At 36.4% G+C, this 27,241-nt stretch overlaps 1 protein-coding gene across 4 annotated transcripts in view; it reads right to left on the reverse strand.

The window, feature by feature from the left end:
- Positions 1 to 1,862: 1,862 nt before the first annotated feature.
- Positions 1,863 to 27,241, reverse strand: part of LOC126297668 (microtubule-associated serine/threonine-protein kinase 3) — a 245,718-nt gene continuing 220,339 nt past the window's right edge. For all 4 annotated transcript variants that reach the window (XM_049988765.1, XM_049988768.1, XM_049988766.1 and 1 more), the window contains one exon: positions 1,863 to 10,537. In XM_049988765.1, the coding sequence (XP_049844722.1) occupies positions 8,606 to 10,537 (1,932 nt within the window). In that variant the 3' untranslated portion in view covers positions 1,863 to 8,605. The remainder of the gene's footprint in view (positions 10,538 to 27,241) is intronic.

The raw sequence follows: 27,241 nt of genomic DNA on the forward strand, positions 1-27,241 counted from the left end.
TTCAGTTTACCACCAGTGTATAATACTGTTTTACAGATAAGTTATTTAATAGTCAGGTTACCTTCCATTCAGAAGGCTGCTGGACTCTGTGATTGTTATATTGACTTGTAAACAATAGATTTCACTATCAGTCGCCCTTTTTAAACTTTATTGGCAGATCTAGATTTCAGCTAGAAACTAGCCATTCTCAATGCATTATCATTTTTGATTAATGCATTACATGAATGTGTGGGCAGGGATTCTTGGCAACCACATACTTGTGGACTAGTTATTATTCCACAATGTCTCGACAGAGGGACGTACCTGGACTTCCTGTGGAATACTCTGTCTGAGCTCCTCGAGAATGTATCTTTGGAAATATGACAGGTTTCTGCATGATGGGGCACCAACTACCTGACACCTCAACATCATCATCTCCAGATGTTGGATAGGATGCAAAGGTGCTGTAGCACTGCCTGCTGGATCACTGGACTTATTAAACCCCCTGGATGTTTACCTCTGGGGGCATGTGAAAAGCAATGAGTATGCTGAACCAGTTCCTGATGTGCAGACCCTTCAAAAGTGTGTTCATGATGCCTGTGACGCTCTTCGAAATGAGATCAGAATGTGCGAAAGAGTGCGGTGATCCATGGTCCGATGTATTAACGCGTGCGCTGCATCCCAAGGAGGCTGCTTTGAACATCTATTGTGACATGGATGTGATGCAGCTCTGTACTGTATTCTAGGATATTTGTTGTCATTGTACGCACACTGACCATTTCCAGACAATTGTTCATAGGACCTCCTTTTCTCAATTTCCATTCAGGAATCCATCCCCTACAATTTGTCAGTCTTATTAACGTTCACCTTGTGTAGTATAACAGAAAGTTTGTGGCTGAGAAGTAAATGAAGAGCTTCTGCACCTATCAGCATAAATGTACATGTGCACTACGTGCAGAATGTTCCCCTTTTTCCATATTATGTAAAATCAGTATTTTTATTGGTGCACAACAGTCACCCAAGCAAGGAGTTTTAGGTCACATCAATAACAATTTTGGAAGCTGTGATCAGTTCAAAATTTATTTATATATAGCGCAGGTTCTGATTCCCATTTCTCTCAGTTAACAACCTTTCTTTAATTTGCATATACCATCAATTTTGTCCTCTATCCCCAGATAAAGTACCTCTTTTTTTAAAATACAAATGTTGCAACAATTCATTTCTGGCAACCTGATATGCCTCTCATAGTATCAAACATTCTTAAAATACTTACTACCCTGGTGTTACTCTGTGTAATCCCTATGTTACCACAGAATAAGACTTCCTCATTTATGGACAGTTATAAAATGTTACAAGCAGGATTTCAGTTACATTTCTCTTGGCTGACAGTTTCTTTGTCTGTTTAATGTTCCCTGTACAGTGATGATATTGGATAAAAGACTTTTCAGTACCATACATCTGCAACATCTAATTATTTTAATACACACAGAATAGAAATATATTTTATTTCTATAAAAAATTCATAAATGAATTTAGCAATGATGCAATGTTAAAGGTAACATACGGAGATTGACAAGAAGTGGAAACTATTCTCTTCAAAGAAATGTTTCCCTTTTAAAATAAGATGTCAGCACTGGTGTAATTAAAAATAAGTAAACTGTCAACACAAAAAAGTGCTATGAAATCAGCACAAATACTGAGACTCATTACAGGGTGTAGGTACTGATGAGATGCTCTTACACATCAAAGAATTAATTTGGTATATCAGTTATCTAGTTTCCTTATAGGGAACAGACATATTTCTTAAAACTTGTAGAATTTGTATGTGATACAATAACAAAGCTAATGTTGTAAAAAGTTTGCATCAGTTAAGTGTGTCTAACTTCACAAGATGTTATGTTTTAATATCACCCAACATTTTTCAGTTACAAGGATGACACTTTACATCTCCACTGACCTTGTTGTTTGTTTAATTTCATTATTTTGACAAATACGATCCACAATTCTGACTGTAATAGTTGTTGAATTACAGTAGTAAATTAAAGACAAAATTAGTTGTGAACATGTACTTGTCCAGACATATCACCACTACAGAGCTAACCACCAAATTACTTTGATGCAGCATTCCAATAACGAATATATTCAATTCAAAATTTGGCAAAATTACAGAAATATAATTGAAAATGTAGCATTTACTAACATATTACATCACACTCAACTTCAGGAAGAGTAGAGCTGAATTGAGTACCGTACAGAGGTAACTTTCATTCATTGTCCAATAACTGAAATTCACTCCAAGCTACAAAAAGCAGTCTCTTGGTATATTTCAGAATTCTGGTGACAATTGGAGGTAAATCACTAAACAGGTACAGTTTCTCAACATTAGTATTATTTCAATCACTTTACAAGCATACCAGATGTTCTAAACAAATTGTTGAGTCCCCTTTTGTTGAAAACATATGTTACAGAGCTAGAGACTCCAAAAAACTGATAAAATTAACAGTTAACAGAAATTGACCATACAGTTCATCTAATTATATATTACTGGCTGTGCATATAAAGTAATATCACAAATTATTTATTGAAAAAGCTTATAATAAATAGAAAAATAAATGTGGGAATAATACATATCTTCTGCTTAGTTAATGATGCAACAAGGATGATTTTAATAAAGCACAATAAATATGTCCTCTCTCTCTCTCTCTCTCTCTCTCTCTGTCTGTCTGTCTGTCTGTCTGTCTGTATGTCTGTCTGCTGAATATCTACACTAACAGAAACAAACAGATGATGGAAAATATTTACAACACTAACAACAGCTACAGTTTTCCTGTTGGAAATGCAACCCAAATTTATAACAATATTGGTGTGAACATTGTAAAATATTTTATTAAATGTACTTGTCCTTATGAAGCAATCATGAGTGATGTAAGGATGAAAGCATTAGTAAGCATCTACAGGTCTTCATTTTACACACACACACACACACACACACACACACACACACACACACACACACACACACAAAATACCAATTTATTCTAATAAAGTCCATCAAAAAGCCTATACCTTTTCTATTAAGTACCAGGAACACACAAGATGAATTGAAGCTTTAGTATATGATTTTCAGAAGTTCTAGTTACTTACATTTGTCATGCTAGCTGTATGATGTATTTGAAAACACCAGAAAGTGCACAACTGGGGTAACTCTAAGCAAACTACAGGATTGTCATTTTGCTAAATACAACCAAGAAAATACAACATGATGAGTTGAAAGCTCAGGAAAAGCAACACACAGTAACAAGAACAGTTACAAAGTCTAGCTGATACATTACCTTCATTTTTCACATAACTACAAACACTCAGCTACAATTCTAAATCAAATACTCTTGCACTAGTTACTTCTGGCTTTTGCAGCACATTTCTCCTGACCAACACATACTCCAAGTTTGTAAACATAAAACACTACAGCAATAATATAAAATTTTGTACATTGACTTACTGTAGCCTGTTGGCCACAAAAATTAAACTATGCTGGTTTTTCCCAACAAGAAAACACTCTCGATAGAACTGTGACTTTTTTCCCCACAGATTTATAATTCTAATACACACATTTTAATGCAGTTAACAATGATGAAATTTAATAAGCATTCACACTTATCCATGTCTTCATTCCTCGCTCCTCTGCTTTATTGACTTTTAAATCATGGCTTAACTAGGTTGATGAGTAACACTTCTACCATTTACTATGAAAAAACTTTATTTACCATACATAACAATTCCAAAGCCAGCAACAGCTGATGGTCTGTCATGAATTATAATGTTGCTGATGAATAATGAAGTACCTGACACTCTAGTCAGCCCCAGTTATATTAACATATATATCTGACTGTATCACATTTACAAATAACTATATAGAAGACATTAAATGTTAGAAGACAATCTTCAAAAGGGATCTGACAATGCACATTATATGGACACGATGACTCCAGCAGCATCAACTGATGACTGGTTTCTGAACCCTATGAACTAAGTAAAAGTCAGTTTCTGCTTCAATGTGGCATTTCTTCCTTACTATCTAGTTGTTAACTTTAATAATGGAATGTTCTATTTATCTCCATTTATATATGACAAGAATTTCAACAGACACTCCTAGGACCAGTAACTTTTATAATGGAAATTACACAACCAATTCTGAGTGACATTATAATTTCAGCTCTTTTTTTAAAAAAATGATTATTAATTTTTATTATCTAACTGACATCTTCCACAGTTATAGACAGTAAAGTCATCTATAAACAAATTGCTGTAACATACTGCTGAAAGCTCATTTATTTCCAATATTATTACCACAATTGGGAATGGAAATGTCATCACAAAAACTCTGTTGACAATAATAAAGATCATTTAGGCATCATTTTCAGTTATAACATCTGACAGGATGCACTTTCAAGCAGCAACAGAAACTTTGAACATATATAAAGTGTTGTCATGCAGCCAAATTTGCATAAAAACTGCTGAAACAAAGAGTGTTGTGGGTTGTGCGAAGTGAATATGGACAGTCTCTGAAAAAAAATTTAAAATATTGAGAAATACTGTTGTTATGTATCTCAAAACAGAACGCTTGAAAATGAGAATAATATAATGAGTTACATGGAAGATAATGACAGAACAACACACAGGAATTGTTGATAACAATGTGAGGCAAAGGAAAAAAAACTACTGCCACAGAGAGACAGATGGTTCTCATCTGAGTTACAGTTCACGTGAGTTATAGATGTAAAACAAATTGAGTCTACATCCACAGACATGACGAGAAGACAGAGGAGAAAAACTGACTAAGTTTGAATGTAATCCAAATACTGTCACCCACAAAAGAATATGATCATCTCAGAGGGTGAATGTGTCTAGTGGAACTACAAAAGAAAACAGATACTTTCCCTCATAAATATTACACTGTATACCTACATTATCATTACTGACTGGTCTGGAAATGTAATCATCACATGTTCTACCTTATGAATTAAGCCTGTAAACAGTACATTGTATACTATGATTGTAGAAGTAAAAATTATACTGGAACTAATAAGATTTTTTTGTATTAACTGTTAGAAGCATCAGTAATGAAGGTGGTATTTCATTAGCCAACTTGTAAAGGCCCGGTGTAGTTTAAGTCAGAGTGTGCAAAGTTTGAAGTCTTAATCCCCTTTGGTCAAAGTCAATATATGTAGCTGTCTAATTGAGCATTCAGGCTTATAAATGTGGTCAAAGGCTAGCAGAAGTGTATACTCCTTACACTACCTATGCTTCAATGTTGGGGGAAAAGAAATAGAAAGAACTGTACACGTACATGCTTAAAGTGCCATACTCAAAAGCTAGGATGTGTTATGTAACTACCAGGTATAACGGGTTTCAATGTTTGTGAAGACAAAAACATTCTACATAGAGGCTATTTTTTAGCTAAAAAGAATTGCTAATATGGAAAAAATTGTATTTTCTAGTTTTTAGTATGATACAGCCAATAAATCGTGCCACAATGTGATGCCACACCAGCTGTCCTCTGATGCCCAGTACTGTGTGTGAGTACATCCTTAGTCTCTCTTGTGAAAGACAGGTGAAATACAGTTGAGCAATGTAATCATATTAAAACGTGTGCAAAAGGTAAACACCAATTTCTTCACAAAAAAAATGAGAAAAACTATTTAAGCAACAACACATCACAGGATAATGCAAAAACTTACATTAAATGTACTGTAGTGTATACTGTAATGATCATATGCAAAATCACCTGAAAATAGGATGATGACATGCGTACAAGTTGGCCAAAAGTAGCGTGACCTGAATTCTTGATTGAAGAAGTTTTGGTCCAGGTACTTGCCAAGCATTTCAAATTGATAGACAACCTTGCAGCATCATATGCAAATTAACCATAGTGCTTACCTCAGGTACTGTTAGCTGACTTAAAAGTATCATGCTCTACCAAATGCACCTTGAAACAAAATCAACTCAATGAAGACTGACCACGTCTTCTTGACTACATGTGGACAAGGGAAAATGTTTCACATCTGACCTGGAAGTAGTTCATTACTCATCTGGAAACAGCACAATTTGTAAAAGAAGGAACTCACACAGTAAGGATACTCATCGACAAGAGAGGAATTCACATGAGAGGGATCATACCTGCTAAAAGCTGTAATATCAAAATACAAAGCAGTGGGCATATTCAAATAAAAAACTGTTACAAACTTGCAAAACATATTCAAAAGGTGAGGAAATTGTAATCTGCAGCACAAAAGATGTAAAGAGACAGGGGGAAATATTGATTCCATAGCCACAACAAAATTGTAAGCTATGGTCAAAAATAAATAATAAGTAAAGTAAACTAAGCTACCGAATGTCACGAATTGGCATTAACAAGCCCAGAAAGTTGCTCATGACTGCAGAATTACACTGAGAATGAAGTAGTAAATAATTACACTGCGAGTAACAGAAAACTGTTTTAAATTAAGAGTAGGTATTGACTAGAACAAGGAGACAGTCCACAACAAACTACTTTCCTCTCCTCAAAATATATAACAAAACCATTAACAACACTTTGTACTGCAAATTTCTAAAATCACAAATTATTTTAAATAAATGTGATAACAGCAAAAATGAAACAGGGTGATCCTGCCAGATTCATTATTTAAAAAATAATTAAAATTCTGACATTTATGAGAAAAGCATCTGTTCAGAATAATTATTCTGCAAATGTTATATTTAAATCAGCTTCATTTACCCTAGCCACTAGTTTACAGCAGCATCAGACTCAAAGTGGAGGAGGGGAGGACTAAAAAGTTCCTACTATGACCACCTCACAGTTTACACTTTTGATTACCTACCTGTTATGATGCATATGATGCCACAGGCCTATATAGGTTTAAAAATTTTTTTTTAATGTACTATGATATATTTTAAACAGTTATGTATATCACTTGTCAACTTCTTTCAGAGCTAGCACTTTCACAAACAACAACACAATCAAGATGGGTAATGGTAGCTTGTTTCATGCCACAATACACATTATGGAAAAGATTTATATTGCTGTTTACTGTAATTGGACTCTAAAATTATTGAAAAATAATTTGTGGCATTATCGTCAACAAAAATACACGAACAGTGCTGCCCTTATTTGGGCTGACCAAAAATTAACCAACAAAAACAATGAGGGTTGTCATACAATCTCCCTCTCCTTTCTTCATGCCCACGCCCAACATACATGACACCACACATTTAAAACCTGATAACAGTACATGGATTCAAAATTACAAAAAAATAAATATTGTGAAAATTATCAACAAATTGGTGCATAACAGTGTAACCCAGATATGAGAATAAATATAAATGAACAAAACAATGTGTGTAAATATGGCTACTTTCCTGTCACAACATGTATGCACCATTGGTCTATATAAATACTTTTTTTAAATGGATTGAAAATTATTACATTTTTTTGTGAAATTATGTTTAAAACTACAAAGCATTAAGTCTTTTATGAGGTAAAAAAGGAGGGGCATAAATTTACCACTAAAACTAAAGGTCTAAGAAGTGCACTCTTCCTGACACAATAAATATGATTTCCCTCTATACGCCTATTGGACACAGCAATTATTATTTAAAAAATATGGGACTGTCTTTGACAGATATGAACACCACAGTGAAACAATTTTTAGTGATTACACTGGCAAAAATTAGCAGCTGCTAAGATTAGTTACTGTCGTATCACAACACAACACAATGCCATTAGTCAATATGCCTGTCAAAATCAAATGGGCAGCAAGATTATTAAAAAGATATTCAATGGCATTATCTTCAATAGGTATACAAATCACTGCAAGATAAGAAATCTCCTACCTTTTAAAAGTTGTTTTAGGGCTAATCATTTTATACTTAGGCATGACAATGATAGAATAACAGATTTAAGATAGATATACTTTTACAGGACACAGAAACATATTTATTTACAAAAGTAAAGTCAACATTATAAAATTTAGAGTGGGGAATTTACAAAGTGACATTTCTCAAGATTACTCTAACATATTTCAAATGTATATAGTTTCATTTTTCAACTGGAAGTTTACTTGATAAACATTCCACAATTTACAATTAAAAATATATTAAAATATTTAGTTAAATATTTAAAAGTGTTTATTTACATGAATATATACAACGGAGTTTGGCCAATGTGCTAAATAGTTATTTTAAAAATAGCTTGTGTACAGAAAATATATTACAGATACAACCTTCATATTTTAAAATCTTTATTACTTTTTTGAAAATGTTGTGAGAATTTCACATAAAGTAATAGAGCTCCATGTAAATCTGTACCAAAGAAAACAGACACTGCTCACCCCTCCACAAATTTGTACCCTCACCTGGTGCATTACTTCAATGGACATCCTAGTTTATCTTCCTCTACCATTCTTATTATAGTCATTCCCTGGTTTCTTCTTATAACAATACTGTTACTTCTAATTTGCTCTTTTTGGGTTGGAAATATAATATGAACGTCACAGAAATAAAAGCTTTGCACCAGAAAATATGTATCAGATGGCTTATTTTATTCAGCATCTATCTTGTTCACACCATGTCAAGATGATGTCTCTTTATTCTTTGACAAATCAGAGCACTCTCTTATAGTGACTTGTGTGTTACTGTTCTTCAGCTCACTATTTGAACTTCGAATTATACTCAAAGCTGATTCACCTCCAGAAGAACTGTGCACTCCTCTGCCATGACTGCCACCTGGGCACTTGAGAGAAGATACTACTTTACTGACACTTTCTTTTTCCTTACTGCTGCCTGTTGCTATATCATGTTGCATGCTTGATGGCTGAGTCTGTGCATTGTTTCCCCGTAATATCACCCCAATTGCAGGCACAGCCTGACGAGAAAAATCTGTTGATGTAGGTACACTGACATTACGTGTATTATGAAATGTTGTACCTCCTCCATATGCTTCATGGACAGAAATGTCAGACCCAGAGGCACTACAAGTTGTATGTAACTCCGAACACTCAGCAACTTTCGCCCGGCAGGTATCTTGTGGTGCAAGCTGTTTAGTCATCTCCAAATTTTTAGAAGCAGGATAGGTCTCACCTGCAGAAAGCATAAATTTTGACTTGCTTTCACATGCAGTGCTATCAATCTGACGTTTGCTGGCAACAATCTGAGCACCAGATACTTTATCCAGTTCAGAAGAAACAGGTGTCATACTTGTAACTCTGGTTTCAGATGTCGATATTTTATTCTGGGTTAATTTATCATCATGCAGAGTATCAGGCCTTTTACTGAAACTGATAGAGTGACTATCATGTGCTGCTCTCATGTCAACTTTCATGGCGTTATTTTTACCACCTGTTATTACATCACGTTCGGGTAAATGACTGGTTGACTCAGGAGAACTGTGTACAGAACATTTATTTTTGTTCTTAATAAGAGTTTCATTACCTTTATTACTGCAGATATCACTTAAAGGTTCTGAATCTGAAGAGATGAGATTTTCATTAGTTAACCCAGAACCAGATAGTGTTTCTTGATTTCGATCTTCATAGAGGCGACCCGGAGCAGACTTTCGAACAGACACATCAATGCGGCCATCACAATCTATTGTAGATTCTGAAAATGCTCCAAATGGTGGACTCTGTTCATCTTTGGAACCTGTAGGAGAATCTTTTTCTTCTGCTATGCGAGGCAAGTGTTGAGAGCCCCTATCACCAGATGCAGATGCTCTAAAGTCACTAGAACTGTGTTCCGAGCAAGGATTAGGATCAGATTTTCTTCTTTCGGGATCTGAAGGTGAGGGAACGGAAGCTGCAACTCCAGAAGTTAAGCGAGGTGATGCCGATGAAACTGTAACCTTGGGTGGTGATGGCTGACACAATGGTGACACAGATGGTGGTGCAGGCTTCTCTGCACTTCTCGGATGCAAGCGATCAGGTGAAAGGGCCCGTCTCAGCAGTGGTGAACCTGGTTCAGCTCCCTTTGGTCGACCAAATCCCTTTTTCGCTACTGCTCCTGTTGCGGGCACAAGAGGTTGTCCTGGACTGTATGACTGTGTTGTGTTTGAGCTACCTGGTTGGTGTCCAGCAACAGCAGGGAATGCCAAGGGGCTAGGTGAACGTGTGGGTGAAGAAGGCAACGGTCCTGGAGAAGGAGTTCTTGCCAGTGGACTGAGTGGAATATGACCCACAGACTTGCGTCTCCCAGGTGAGCGAACGCCTTTAGCTGATGTATGCAGCTTATGTTTTAGACCATGTAATGTTGAAGGCCTTTGGAAATGAGGTGCTGGTGGTTGTCCACTACCATCTGAACCAGAACCAGGTGAGCTCGACTGTGAAGAAGTTGCTGGTGACTCCACAGATGCTGAGCGATGTGGTGGTATAGGCACCGTAGGTGGTGAACGCAATGGTGAGGATGGCCCAAGCTCTGTAGGTGGTAGTGGTAGTGGTCGTGACATTGAAAGTGAAGTTAGGCTGCGACTTGGTGTCACACTTGTTTGTGCAGGTACACCTGCCGCCAGCTGCAAACAATAGAACAACACATTTATTTTTAATGAATCTTAATTTTATTCATTATGCTTTCAATAATACCATAACCAAATGTTTAAAAGTTGTTGCTGCACTACGCCACATATTAAGTGTTCACTTGCCCCCACCCTCTAACTCAAACTTGAGGAAACAAAACCTATAATTGTAAACACATGGCTGATAACATTTTTATTCTATTTTCTTTTAGGTCTGAAATAATATAATGTATTATAATCTAATTTTTCTTGTCCCTAAACAAATGAAACAAAAACCTTAAAAAAAATGGATAAGTTCTTAAAAACCACAACAATGTAGAAAAATGCTCAGGATTAATAAATGATAAATATTATACATGCTCCCTAATTAAATATTGTGATCAATTTATTGGTTTTTAAGACATTATGTTAATATTTTTTTTTTATCTGAATAAGAGTTCATCAAAGCTTGTAATATATTTCTTAGCTTTCTTTACTGTCCTCCAACGCAGGCACACTATTTACAAGTTTTTGTTAAAGATCTGTTTGTTGTCCATTTCAGTCCTAAAACAACTGTGTCACACAGAGCTATGTATCCTTTAGCCACAATGACAGTTTCACTGTACTGAACAAATGCAATTCTACAAAAAGTTAGTTAGTTCCAACCCTTTTCAAACATTCCTCCCACCTCCATTTCTAATGTTGTGTGAGATGGACAGTTAAATTTTACATGCAAAATAACTTTCATTATGAAATGCACTTAAATCTTGACAGCCAAATTGCCAGAAAACTAAAAATGGATTACCCAATACTTGAAACTTCCTTGCAGATTAAAACTGTGAGCCACACTGAGACTCAAACTTTGCCTTTCGTGGTCAAGTGATCTCATCTGTGTTTTAATCTGTCAGGAAATTTCATACCAGTGCACACTCCTCTGCAGAGTGAAAATATCTTTCTCTACCCAATATCTATATCATCATCGTTGTCATCGTGGTGACCACCAACACTATCAATGGCAGACAATTGGAACACTTACTTTTCATAGTACTAGTTTTCTTCTTGTGACAGTGGCATAAAATATTAAATTACATTTATTACAGTGTTTATTTCACAAATCCATAGTGCAGGGACCTTTGAGAATGGAGACCGTGTCGGCAAGTAGATTGGTTCAAGGCATGCTGATTGCTGGTAAATTTCGACAAGATACAATACAGACCACTATATTTCATAGAATTCCTGAAAAACCTACAACCCATTCAAACTATGAAATCTTGAATTTGAAAATCGACACACTTGACTTAATGAAGAGCCTCAGTCTAACTACACTTGCAACACATAAGATAACAACTATAGTTAACTTCAAATTTGCAAACTAGTTTATTCAGCATTTTTCCATTAAGCAATGAGTAACGGAATTTTTTTAGGTAACTCAGCTTTCAGAGATGACACTTTCAGAATAACAAAGTGAGTCACTAGAATCAAACCTGGTATCACTTCTAGAGTATCCCGTAGAGACCTCTTTAAGAAGTTTGGAGTTTTGACAACTTTTTCACTTTATGTACAGGGTTATTCATAAGTACCTTCAGAGTTTCAGATGACTGTAAAAACTAAAAAACTTATAGAAAAGACACTCATATTGGTAGATAGAGCATTTCTCCACGTTTTTAAGTCACTTTACAGGTGCTCCATACAGGCATCATTTCTAACACGGAAAACGTCAATATGGGTCGAACATTGTGTGTGCGTGCAATTCACTGAAGCCACAATAGCAGCCCACTTGTGACAATATGGATTTGTCTGCAGGTTCTGACACACCTTTGCCCTAACGGTGCACTACACAACACCACCACAGCACATATTACAAATCAAAACCTAGACACATGCTCTATCCATTGATAGGTGTCATTTTTTGTTTGTCTTGCAGTTTTCACACAATCATCTTATGAATATATTTGTTTACACCATAATTTCTCCTTGATTTGTCAGGCATACTGCTGGATATTGTCATCTTCTTTGCACAATATTATTGTGTCCTAACTCATTCCCTTCATCAGGTCTGAGACTGATCATCGGATAAAGTGTGCCCATAATTTGTACCACTCTACCTTCTCGCTACATTTGCAATCCACTCCCACAACCCCCACCCCCAGGTATCCATGCTGGGAAGGCAGAGGGTACAAATTATGGACTCAATCCATCCATCAATCAGTCTCATCATCAGAGTATGGGGAGAATATGTACAGTATTGTCAAGATGCCAGACAGACTTCTCCAAGGGAAAGGATAGATGCTCAGTTCTCTCACCTTTCAGTTGACATGTCCGGATAGGCAAATACAACAAAATTTTGCTAGGACCAAGTACCATATCAACTACAGATTGGCAAACAAGATCAACCATGAAACAAACATGGTAGGTACTTGTGAGGGAAAGTATCTGAGACATGAGCCAAAGACTACATGTAACTGATAGGGAACTGATAGGGAACTTTTAACCTGTATGCAGCAGACTCACTGACACAGAATGATCAGAACTTGGTAGAGAGTTCTCCTGGTCTATAAAAGAGTGCACACAGAAGAATGACACAGAAAACAGATGGCACACCCATTGTGATTAATTTAAGTGACAAGTAGTTTGATATCATCGCACTGAAGATATTCAGCCAAGGCTTCAACTGTGCACCAACACCCAGCAACATATGCCTATCTAAGTCTTTATTAGTGCAGCTACCAACAAGATTCCACCACTTTTTGTGGAGAAAGTTTGCTGTGGAACCTGCAAAGAGATTATAAACACAGAACCAGTGAAATCAAACATTTACTGAGACAAGAAGTTGGTGCTGAAGAAACTCCATAGAGACAGCAGCATTGTGACATTACCAGCAGATAAAAGAAACATTGCAGTCATTATGCAGAAAGTGGATTATAATGAGCGAATTCACCAACTTCTTGATAACCTGGCATGTAGACGACTGGAACATAATCACTTGTCTGGAGTGGATAGGAAGACAGGCATTTTATTGAAGGCAACCGGAATGCCAGACATTGTCATTAAAGGATTATGGTTAAAAATACCAGTACCACCAAGGCTGCATCTATTACCTAAAGTGAACAAAGAAGAGAGATCATCTGCATCCAATCGCCAGTAACACTGGGGTGGCAACATACCAAATGACTATGTACTTGAAGGTACAGCTGACAGCACATGTTTAGAAGTGCATTCACCACATCTGTAGCTCAGTGGGTTTCATAGAATGTCTTAAGAGCTTACGTTTCTCAGAAGTGGACATAACGGTCAGTTTTGATGTGGCCTCCCTGTTTACCAAGGTGCCACTCAATGAACTTTTGGAACTGATTGCTGAGAAGTTTGATGATATAGTGATGGGCCTATTCAGGCACATACTAACCTCTAGCACTTCTTATATGATAGCAAGTATTACGAACAGGCAGAGAGAGTAACCATGCACACTCGCCTCTCTCCGGAGGTTGCCAATCTACTCATGAAGGTCTTGAAGGAGGAAATATTAAAGACATCACTGGAGAAACTCCCACATGCTTCTTCAAGTATATGGCCGACACCTTTCTGATTTGGTCCCACAGTAGGAACAGACTCAATTAGTTTTTACAGTGCCTAAGTTCATATCATCTGAATATAACATTCAGCATGGAACTTGTAAAGGATAGTCAGCTACAATTTCTGGGTGTGCTTGTCAAATGAGGAGTGGGTGTTTTTTTTAGCCACAGTGTATATGGCAAACCAACATACACTGACATATATCCAAGTAGCTGCCATCATCCAGCACATAAGAATGGGGTCCTAAGACAGTGGTACACAGAACAAGCTCATTATCAGATGAAGACAGTTTGATGTTAGAGATGGAATATCTATGCATAGTGTTCTGAAGAAATGCATACACTGATGAACAGTCTAAGGAGGTCATTCACACAGTCACTCAACCATATGACAAGGGAGAAGAGCAAGATAACCCCAATGCCGTGGATTATCGCCCCTTTGCAGACTCGAACTTGGGACCTTAGCCTTCGTTGGCAAGTGCTCTACCATCTGAGCTACCAAAGCATGACTCACGACCCGTCCCCACATCTGCAATTCTGCCAGTAACTCATCTCTTCCAGAAGTGCTAGTTCTGCAAGGTTCGCAGGAGCTTTCCATGTGAGCTCCGATTTCTCTTATTTTATTACAATAATCATTTTTTCCTACGTAGGTGTGTGTCAACAAAATATTTCTGCATTCAGGCAGAAAGTTGAAGAATGAAATTTTGCGAAAACATCTCCCTGCAGTGAAATTTGCCCTCATTTTGACGATTTCCACTCCAAATCGCATATCATATTTATGACACACTCCCTCCACTTTGCGATAATACAAAACAATCTGATCCTATCTGATAAGGATCTCATACCGGACAGCAGTACTCTGGCAGGGGACGGACAAGTATAGTGTAGGCAGTCTCTTTACCTCTTACATCTTTTAAGTGTTCTGCCAATAAAACACAGTCTTTGCTTTGCCATTCCCACATCATCATTTATGTGATTGTTCCAATTTAAGTTACACATTATTATAAATACCAGGTAGTTAGCTGGACTGACAACCTTTAGATTTGTGCAATTTATAATGTAACCGAAACTTTCTTTTCGTAATCATGTGGATGACCTCACACTTTTTTTCATTCAGAGTCAGTTGCCATTTTTTGCACCATACAGATATCTTGTCTATATCAATTTTCAATTCATTTGTATCTTCCAATTACTTAAGAGACAGTGCTGGACAGTATCTGCAAAAAATCAAACATGGCTGCTGAGACTGTCTTCTAAATCGTTTATACAGATCAGGAACAACAGAGAGCCTGTAACAATTCCCTGGGGACTGTTTGAGTCAACGACTTTCTGTCAATTACTACAAACAATGATTCTAGTCACACAACTAAGATGATACTCCATAGGCACACAATTTGATTAGAAGCCACTTGTGAGTAATGGTATCAGAAGCCTTTCAGAAATCCAAAAATACGAAATCAATTTGAGATCTCCTTTCTATAGTACTCACTACTTTGTGAGAATAAAGAGCTGCTTGTGTTTCATACGAACGATACTTTCTGAATCCATATTATGAGTCACTAGACAGTTACCTTTGAAGTAATTCACAATGTTCAAACACAGTATATGCTCCAAAATCATACTGCAAATTGGTATCAGTGATATGGGTCTGTAATTCATTGCATTACTCGTATTTCCTTTCCTGAGTATTGGTGTGACCTATGCAACTTTCTAATCTTTCAGTGCAGATCTTTCATCAAGCGAGTGGTTGTATATGGTTGTTAAGTACCGAGTTATTATATCAGCATACTCTGAAAGAAATCTAGCTGGTATAAAATCTGGACTGGAGCACTTGCCTTAATTGAATGATTTAAGTTGCTTTGCTACACTGAAGATATATATATATATACTTCTAAGTTACTCATGTTATCAACAGTTCTCGATTTGAATTCTGTAATATTTACTTCATCTTCTTTAGTGAAGAAATTTCAAAAAACCATAATTAGTAACGCCACTTCAGTGGCACTGTCATTGGTAATGTTACCACGGCTATCGCAAAGCGAAGGTATTTATTACGTATTGCTGCTGGTGTAACTCACATATGACCAGAATCTCTTTTGATATTCCACCAGATTTGGAGACAAAGTTCCACTACGGAAACTAAAAAGCATCCCTCACTCAAGTTTGCACAAAATTTCAAACTTCTCTAAAACTTCGCCAGTCTTGGGGATCTTACATTTGTTTGAAGTTGGCATGCTTTTTTTGTTGCTCCTGCAATAGTGTTCTGATCAGTTTTGTGTACCATGGGAACCAGTTCCATCTCTTATTAACTTATTTGGTATAAATCCCCCATTGCTGTTGATACTATTTCTTTAAATCTAAGTCACATCTGGTCTACACTGACATAGTTAATTCAGAAGGAATGGAAGCTGTCTCTTAGAAAGATAAGCAAATTTTTATTTGCTCTCTCTCTTTTCTTTTTAAATGGATATATTTTGCATTTATTTTTGGTGGGTTTGGATGTTACAGTATTCTGTCTTGCTACAATGACCTTGTGGTCACTAATTCATGTATCTGTCACAATGTTACCTATTTGGTTGGGATTATTTGTTGCTAAGACATTGCATATGTTTTTGCAAAATTTACAGTTCAAGTGGGCTCATGAACTAATTGTTCAAAATAATTTTTGGAGAATGCATTTAGTATTATTTCAGGTGATTTTTTATGCCCACAACTGAGCTTAATGTGTATTTTCATCAACATATTGCAGTCACCAGCCATTATAATTCTATGAGTGGGGTACCTATTTCAAATGAGACTCAAGTCTTCTTTGATCTGTTCAGCAACAGAACCATTTGAGTTGGCGGTCAGTAACATGAAGCAACTATTAATTATTCCAGTGGCCAAGTACAACCTTTACCCATACTAACTCAGAGGAACTTTCCACTTTAATTTCACTGATAGATAATGTACTTTTAATAGCAACAAACACACCACCATCTACTGTATTTCATCTATCCTTTCTGAACACCATTACATCCTTTGTAGAAATTTCAGCTGAACTTATCTCCAGCTTTAGTAGCTTTCAGTACCTACAATGATTTGTGCTTCAGTGCTCTATGTTAGTGGCTGGAGCTCTAGATCTTTCCCAACACAACTAAAACGATTTACTACTATAATACCTATGGTTCCTAGGCCTACCCTTGTCTTCTGTTTGACCTGCACTCTTTGATATTGAAACCCCTTTTGTTCTTTCCTGAGACACACTAACCCAAAACACTGACCAGTCCATCTCTACACAGTCCCCACTACACACACAGCCTTCACCGGTGTATAGTTTACCCCTAAACTATTAACCAAGACCCAATACCTCACCACTATATAGTGTAAGTTGAGGAATCTGCAGCCTACACAGTCACAGAACAAACAGAGACTTCGATTCTGACACTCCACTCAAGCTCTGTACTAAAGGTCCGCAATTGGTTCTGCCGATGATGCTACAGATGGTGAGCTCTGCCTTCATCTCAGAAGCAAGACTGGCAGCCCTTACCAATTCAGATAGCCCCTAGAAACAAGAGAATCTCTTCCAAATCCAAAGCAGCACACATCATTAGTAGTGACATGCCACCACCTGCAGTTGACTGCACCCTGTACCCTTCATGGCATCCAGAAGGATCTATTCCACATCTCGGATCACTGACTCCCCCCACGCAGCAAGCACAAAGAGTGCACACTAGACTACTTCCTCTCCTCGACAGTCATGTCCCTCAGGGGCACCATTACAAGCCTAAAATGGCAGCTCTCAACTACCAATAATCCAAGCCTCTGTGACTGTCCGAATCTTGCAGGCTGAGAGGTTTCCTCAGAAACAGAACAAGCAGCTGCATCTGGTACAGTCTTTATCAGCCACAGACAGTGCCTTAATCCTGTTTGTCACACGAACTGTGGAAGCCTTTCAACACCCCCCCCCCCCTCCCCCCCCCCCCCCCAATCGCCCATGGGTGAGGGGTCGGTTTCAGTGTTGGCAGTAACTGGAGCAGCCACAGTAGTGAGTAGTGGACCAATCAGGAGACAAGGGGTACACGTTGGATGTCCTTCATATCCCCATATCTGGCCTCTTGACAGTTATGCCCACTGGCAACAACTCACACTGCGTGCCCAAAGCCAGCACCACATGGAGCTGCGAGCACAGTGTCTCCAACTCAGCCTTCAACTGAACACAGCATTCTCAGTCCCTGTTCCTACTCCCAGAGAGTTCATTTACACTAGAAATGAACTCCATGAACATGTTTTAAAAAAATGCACAAATGAACAAACACGAGTTCTGGATGAAATTTAATATTCAAAGCTGTGACCATTTTTAATTTTTTTTTAATAATGTAGTCCTTTCTGATGATCATTTTAAGTTTTTTGTAGGTTACAGCTCCCTTCTTTATATGTGTAGGAAGCAGTTTTTGAGTGGTAGAAATTGGGTCTGAAACAGCGTTCCGCCACTAATTTTCACTAAGTGAACACTGTTTTAGATTAATAACATATTATTCCTGATTATACAATGCATTGTTCAGCATAGTGCATACAGTGTGTAAATAATAACTGTTTACAATGTACACAGTGGTCCGGGTGAAGTTGAGATGAACAAACTGACATATTGGTCTATCAATCTGGTAAACAGCCTCAAAATAGTCTCAGAAAGCCAGCTATGCTACATGGTATGCGCACCGCAGGAGATTTTTACTAATTTGCCCTTGAATATTAAAAGCCCCTTGTTTTTGCACTTGCAAAAATGTAAAATTTGTTTATGAGAATTTTATCTTACAATACTGTTAATTTTAACAGCACAGTATTAACATTTTCTTGCTATGGAGCTACTGTGATTGTAAGGGATAATAAATTGAACTGTAAGCACAATTAGTTTTTGTATAACATTTACAAAATAGCTGATAAAGCTGCTGCCGAGAGAGAGAGAGAGAGAGAGAGAGAGAGAGAGAGAGAGAGAGAGAGAGAGGACATTTAAAATCTTGTGCAGTGTGTATACACTGTAGCTTATGTGGATTTTGTGAGGCAACAGAGGTTATTTCCTGAAATGTCCTGTATCATATTGTTCATCTTGATTTCCCATGCACCACTGTGGTACACGGTAAACAGTTATCGTTTGCATCCTGTACATTTGCGTGCCTATTTGGATGCAGTTCAGATTTATCTGTGATTTGTATGTATTCATGTAAAAAAAACGAAACTACATTCAGTATTAAGAATTGACTTTCATTTCCAGTCCTGCTCCTAAAATTGTTGCCTGAAAAAAGTGAATAGATGACAGACTGGTTAACATACCAAATGCTTCAGAATATTAAGAGCACTACATATGCAATTTAGCTATAAGACAGTTATTTCATGTAGAGTCAAGAACGTGAATATGAGCTGTATGTGGTTCCTACTATCTACCCACTTCCAAAAACAAATCATATCTATATAACTTTTCTGAAGAACTAGCTAAGGATTCTAGTAACTGTTTGAAGGCATTCCAGGGAAATAGATGAGATGATAAATGTGTATCACTTTACTTTGATAGCAAGCCTCACAGTGGTTTGCTCCTTCGAGAACAACAAAGATAATCTCAGTAACAATTTGACTTCAGAGGAGGACACAATTTACTCTTTTTTTGTGCAAGTGAGTTATGACTGTGGGTGTCTTATTTGATTTATCAAAAGCATTAAATTGTATGTACCATGCTGTACATTTGCTCAAATTAAAACATGGAAAACTAGCCATTTGTTCATTTTGTACTTGAAAAACAAGTGTCAACAACGAGAAAAAAAATCTGAACCTGACTGAGGATCTGAGGCTGCGAGACTGTTGAAGAGGTGGGGTGTTGGGGATGTGTTGCACGTGGTTTCAATCTGTCACTGAGAAAGATATTGAAAGGAACATGGCTGACTTAGTAAATAGGGTAGTGCACATGATCAGCTGGTGGTTTACACAAATGATCACTTAACTACAACAAAACAGTGTATAAAATTTCTGGCACACTACTCTTGTAAATGCACAATTTTATTACCAGTACATGATTAACTAATCAGTGAATCAAATATTTCATATTCTTAAGTGGATCTTCAGTTCTGGGTGTCAATGTCTTCCACAAAAAGCCATTGTGATGAATATTTATTCACAGAAAACTAGTTTTGGTCAAGAGATCATCTTCAAGCAATGGATTAACACTACATCTACTTGATTCCTTGGGTCAAATTCATAATTTTTTTAGCTGAAAAAGGTGTCACATACAGGTGTCTATCACCTCATATTTTTCATCAAGGTCAGCTTACTGTATGACTGTTGCCAGACAGTATGGTCACCACTGTAATGGACTTACGTTTTGCACTCAGTGACTGATGAACAATGTACAAGATATAAGATGCATGTGTGTGTAACAGATGCTGTAAATATAAACAATCATGTATGTGACACTAAGGAATCTTCCTTAAACTTGATGTAGGTTTATTTATCAGACTCAGGCTCTCTCTTACATTGAACCGAGGTAATCCATGACATGAAGATCTTTACTCGACTAGAATTAGTCATCTGTGCATAAATATTAATTACAACAGCTTTTTGTGGTCCCATGATGCTGTTCTTATTTTCACTCTATTGTATTCGATGGTATTGTGTTCCAAGTTATTAATGTGCATGAACAATGTTCTCTCCAAATAATTCTGTATACTTCCTTAAGGGACTTCTTTTGTTAATAACATGGGGCCATTTAAAACGGACTGCAGCATGTAGCACTATGCAGAGAAACAAACTTCACACCGGTAGTACTTCCTTAATCTCTTTATGGGGAGGTATACATTTCAGATTTCCAGTTGAGTTGAAAAACATGTGTGGAAAATAATATACTGGCAGTCCCAATTTAAAAGCTTAGATGTGAAACACTCGTTTTATTCTACACAGAGATGCCTCACTGTAAGCTGGAGCCTGTTGCTACTTTGTTTTACTTATTTGTATGTGCTTTTGCATAAATTTTGTTTCCATGTATTTTACTAGCATCCTATGAATTACATATGCACAATTCATTCTGTGACCAAGTGAATTTGGCGACAAAGGTCCCACAGTACATGAGGGAGAGGGGTGAAGGGTATCAGCTGGGATAAATTTGCGTGAAATTAAGGGAACTATTAGAGATCAACAGCAGCAAATCTGCTTGGTGGGAGAACAATTTAAGCATACCGTTCCACTTTAGTGGGAGAGCATGCAATCATAGACAATAAGTGTTTTGGTGTTATGTCACATAGTGAATCCGGACATGACATTAACTGGTCAAGTTTCCTATCTAATCAGTGTCTTACCAGAATGTGTGTTTCTAATACTACTCCTAAAATATATTACCTTGGTAGAGGACACATTCATACTGGTCCACAAAGCTAATGCACAGTAAAAATTGGATTAAAAGACTTCTTTCTCATTTTTGAATGTCATATCTAAAGCAGCTGAGTAAGATTATCAGGCTCCTCATCACTAATATGACAGTGACAAAACATATACACAGGCTTCTAACAGCTATAAATCCTGAACATGAATGGCGAGATATAGAAACAGTAAAAGTCGATGCCAGGCAGCAGACTGTAGCACTTCAAAGAATGGAATCAATCATGTCAATCCTGCCCAACAGCAGTTAGAGAATAGTTACATTATGCACTAACTCTTCTTAAACTAGTCCTTTTGCAAATTTGAACACTGCAGAAAATCAAACTTGAGAGGCTAATCCAGCACAGCCATTCAACAGTGTCTGCTGTGGGTAGTTCTTCATCATTGATGACGCTGTTACTGCACCATCATTTATGAGACAAGTTCCAGTCAACAATATCAGATGGCAAATTAAACTTTGAAGCTGCATGTAATTTAAAAATATATTCTGAGTCACATAGATAACTATCTCCATCATTGTGGAACAATGATTTCAACATGTAATGGGTTTATAGCAGATGTGGAACATAAGTAAATATGATGACATGACAAAAGATATATGAGAGTTAGATCAGTTACATAACAAGGAAGGTAGACCGTTGTATACACTCACTTTTTTTACTAAGCTGCTGTGGCAAGCAAACTACTCCTATATTTGCAATGGTTAAACAATACATAATTTCTGAGACCACCTCTAGAATTCCTCTAGAATTACGCAACAGGCAAGTGCAGTCCTGGTGATTGACAGGATACACTATATCCAATGGGAACTGGACTTGGTATCAAGGACATTACTATAATTACATCTGAAGGTACCCTGAAGGACACCATATACATTAGTAACAATATTCACAGTGTAATGACAATGCCTTGTAACATGTAAACATACAGTATCTTATTAACAGAGAGAAACTGTCAAAGATGATCTCAAACTTAGGAAACAAGGTGTGTATGAGATTCTATTTCAGTGTGGAATGTCCTATATTGGTCAGGCATGTTGTATGATGATCATCATACATGCCAAGGCCCAGCAGTAAATCTGAAATAGTAGATAATTCATTAACACAGCATGGTACCCTGATGTACAAGAAGAAAAAGGTTATATGTTCAGTCTCATCCCTCTGGGGCTGTGAAGAGCTCTGGACACTATTGCTGTCAGTCTGCATGCAACCTGTGGACATTTGTGCAACTTTTGGCTGATGCTTTCACAAGAAGACCATTACAGCATGGATACTGGCAGCTGCTATATGCTAGCAGTAATTAGCAGCAAACCCAGATGATGTCAAGCAACTGCCTTGAAAGATACTTTGGAATTTACACAACATGGACCAGTTGCAGTCCCAAGTGCCACATATTCAAGAAATCTACTTGGAATGCCTGAAGAGTCACATTTGAAGAGCTGTTAGTCCTGCCTTGGGGTACTAATTAAGAAAACAGATACACATGGTGTTTCTGCATCAATCATCATTAACTGATCAAAACCATGATATAAGGATTTTTACCCACTGGCAAGATCTATGACATTTCAGACTGTTTAAAAGTGTTATATGATTTCTACATTATGCAGAAGCTGACTGAGAATAGACTGCTTTGTAATACCTCATATCTCTCATACATTCAAAACTTTGTCTTTTGTTCTATAACACCTTCATGTCAACTTTAAATGCATAATGGAAAAACTGCTTCAAAGACTCAAATGAAGAAAGTGCCTTTGTATCTGGGCGACACTGTGGTGTGAATGTCATGTTTCTGTTAAGAATGTATTGAGTTACACTCAATATATCTGGCAGCACCAATGCATACTTGAGAAACACACTGTGCCCCTTTTCTCAGGATAACCACAGCTGATGTATCTGGCTGGTTCTTAATATCATTGAGAATGGTCTCTAAGGCAAAACCTAATGGTACAGTAATGCAAAAAAGTATCAATCTCTGATAAAAGCTTATATCTCATATGGGAGGATAACTTAAACCTTCAACAAGTTCGTAACAGATGTAGAACATAAGTAAACAAGCTAATTGAACACACTTATTTTACTTTTAACAGAATCATTGCCTAAGACAACACAGCTTAAGTTGATGAATTCTTACAGCGATTATATAAACAATAAGAATAATATGCAATACATGAGAACACACATCCTGTGGAAGCTTCTTCAGAAACCTTAGAAATAACATACTGTCTTCTCAATAACCTCTCAACTGTTTTTGTGACCAGAAATAAAAACTTATTTCAGATAAATGATGATACACAAAAACAACATAAGATACCAGGATGAAACAGTGTCACCTGACTACAGCTTCACATGACACGTCACTCATAATCATCTTGCATTTCCCCACATGCCAAAGACAGCATTGTTTACACAATGTGGCAATTTTATTCAGTGAAAATACATCTCTGATATTACTAAGATTCCCCCCACCCCCTCACCCCTCCCCTCCATACAAATTCCAAGCTTTCAAGAAATACTTCCTACTATTCTTTTTTAATTGTCACTTTGCCTTTTAGAAAAAAAAGTAGTTATATTAACTTAATTATGTTGTTAAATTAACTTAATTATGTATTCATGATCCATGGAACTAGTATTAATCTAATCTAATGTGTGTGTGTGTGTGTGTGTGTGTGTGTGTGTGTGTGTGTGTGTGTGTGTAATTGAAGGGATTTTTTTTAACTATCCAGGATATAATATTCAGCTGTAAGACTGCTATAAAATTATAGACAAAAATTAAAAATATTTTATAATATATATCATTTCTTCTTGGAATAAAACTATATTTGTAATCTACAGTATTTTCGCATTCTGTCTACATTACACTTTTGCCAAATTAATAATGAGGAAATTTAGCACTTTTCTGTATCACTAAACAAACTGACAATACTGTTATGCTCCTTCAATATGTTGTGAGAGTCAGAGAGGGAAAAAAGGTTACTGTGAAAATGCAAAATCTTCCCACACTAAATAAAATGTATACCGCGACAAAACTTTAAGAGAACACGAACAACTCTGAATGAATTTATATTCAGTGACTGAGCATTGAATAAAGATTAATGATAATAGTAAAATTATCAATTGTGTATTTTCAAATTATTTTTCCACGTACATAGTAATATAATATGTAAACTGGGTCAGGTTGAGCAATATGTGTCACAATGTCAATTATCAGTCCGAATTAATATAAAAGCGACACGATTATATGAGGACGACACTAAGGTACATAATTTGTTACAAATGACATTAAAATGTTTATGCAACTGTTTCAGTTTTTCTCGTCCACTAAAGTTACATTATTTGTATTTCCAACCTTATCGTTTTGATTGTGACCAAGCAATCATACTTCATAAGTGTCATTCACTGCAGATTTAATTTTTCATTGCTTCTGTCAATGTTTTAGTGTTCTTTAAAATTTGGATACATTTGTTAGCAACTTGTTTATTTCGAGTAGTATACTCCTTTTTTTTTCTGCCTCTTGCATCAGAGTAGCCTGTTTTTAGCTATGTAACTCTGTTTGTTGGACATTCAAAGAATGGACATTTATAACACCAAGTTAAAGAAATTAGGTTAACGATATGATTTTTATCCCAATTTACTGCATAACAGCATTACATACTTGGCAAATTTGTAATTACTAGTTGTTCTTTCAAGCAGACAGGCACTACAATTTAACAAAGAAAATTAATTATATCATGGGTCAGAACAGGAAATCATTATACCTTTTCAGATTGATCACCAAAATTTGTAAAACAATTTTTCTGTGCCACAATAAATTAACATTAGACAAGTTATGCCTGGGTAGGTTGTAAGTTCACAGAACTGGTGCTTTATAGCTTCAGTTATGTAACCCAGTCAGTTGTTTTTCCAGAAGTACTGAAAGAAGTTTGCCCATTAATTTCTTATTCAAATTGAGGTTAATTTCAGTAAGCCGCAGATGATGAGAATGTGCAGTATCTGTCAACCACTAACGGAGACTGGAGCAATATTTCACAGACAAATTTTTGAAGTGCTGCTTCATACTATTTGTTCTTCAAATTGAGTGTATTTTACTGTATTAATATTTTTCACCATCTTCATTTAGTATCAAATACTAAATAAGCAGCCATTGTGAGGTGTCAGTAATTACTAATATTTTTCCAGCAAGAACTGTGGACCATGTTTCAAGAAGGCTCTCACTACACTATTGTCATTGCTTACATGAAGCTTGACACAATGATAAAGTTGGCAACATGCTATTTTCAATTATGTAGACAGAATGGGTGAGGGCATAAGCCTGAAAACATCCATCTTTAATTGTGAGTGAATGATGAAATCATAATCACATGAAAATTTCCTTCCACAAATTCAATGCGTAAAATATTACGTATCTGGTATGATGAAAAGTTCTTTGATGCCCGCCAAACCAGGTTTGTATAAGAAGAGGGAGGGAAAGGGAGAGGGAGGTGTGTGTGTGGGGGGGGGGGGGGAGGGGGGGCGGAGGTGTATATATATATATATATATATATATATATATATATATATATATATATATATATATATATATATATATATATATATATGCTAGCCACAAATGAATATTAATTATTTTACTTTTGCCGTACGCACATTATAGCATTGGGCTCCAACAAACATCTGGAGTATATGTTTCAGATAACTTCTTGGAGTGTCCAATAAGATTTTTTAATAGTGGTGAATTTTCAGTTTCAAATCTCTACTGCACGTAATTTGTTAAAGTTTTCTGCATTACTGAAAAGATCTTTGATCAGAGCACTAGAAAAACATTAAAGCAACAATGAAAATTATTTTATATTATTTATAGTGACTTTGGATACAGCAATTCATTTAAAAATATTGCTAAAATGTTATTTTATAAAAATGTGAAGGCCATCTACTGATATTTATGAGGCTGCATTAAAAATCTGCACACAAGGTATCATTTATATATTCATACCAGCCAAGTGAAATTAACATATATCTGGAAAGTATACTAAACTACCTTTACATTACAGCTCAAAAACACATTGTATTTAGATTCAAGCTTAATTAGTAATTCATTTTAAAGCAAAATAATTTCATATTTGGTATGCAACACAGTTTGTTCCATCACTATCAGCTTTTCAAATATGTAAAACAACACTTTACAAAGATGCTCACGACTGAAAATGGAAGCAAAGAAGGCTATCGATGATAATGACATCAGACACTGATGATGGTGATCCCTAGTGCAATATTACCACCATATCAAGTTCTGGAAGCAGCAGGAAAGCAATAAATATGAAAGGATAGTATTTCATATTAGATCTATGTAATTTTCAATCCATGTGTCTAGTATGGAATTTTGTATCGAATAGTGGTAAATGTTAAAAGATAATAGTTTTATTATCACATTGCTGATAGCATGCTGGGAATTTATAAAACATCTTCACACACACTATGGCTAATTGACAAGCTGCATTGAATTACATGAATAAAGCAATTAGTGACCTCAGCTTGTAGATCACTCTACACCTACCCATCAGCATTATTACAAACATCAACAATGGAGAGACTGCACTCTCCAGAAGACAATATACCACTACCTGCTGCAGCAAGAGGATCGGAGAGTGTGTGGCTGCTAGACACATGTTACGAAAAATAACCAGTGTGATGATGATAACAGTATATTACATGATAATAGTTATTTATCTCATTGCTTTACACACCAGTTGTCCTATCTTTAT

The sequence above is a fragment of the Schistocerca gregaria genome, chromosome X, assembly GCF_023897955.1.
Source record: "Schistocerca gregaria isolate iqSchGreg1 chromosome X, iqSchGreg1.2, whole genome shotgun sequence".
Lineage (NCBI taxonomy): Eukaryota > Metazoa > Arthropoda > Insecta > Orthoptera > Acrididae > Schistocerca > Schistocerca gregaria.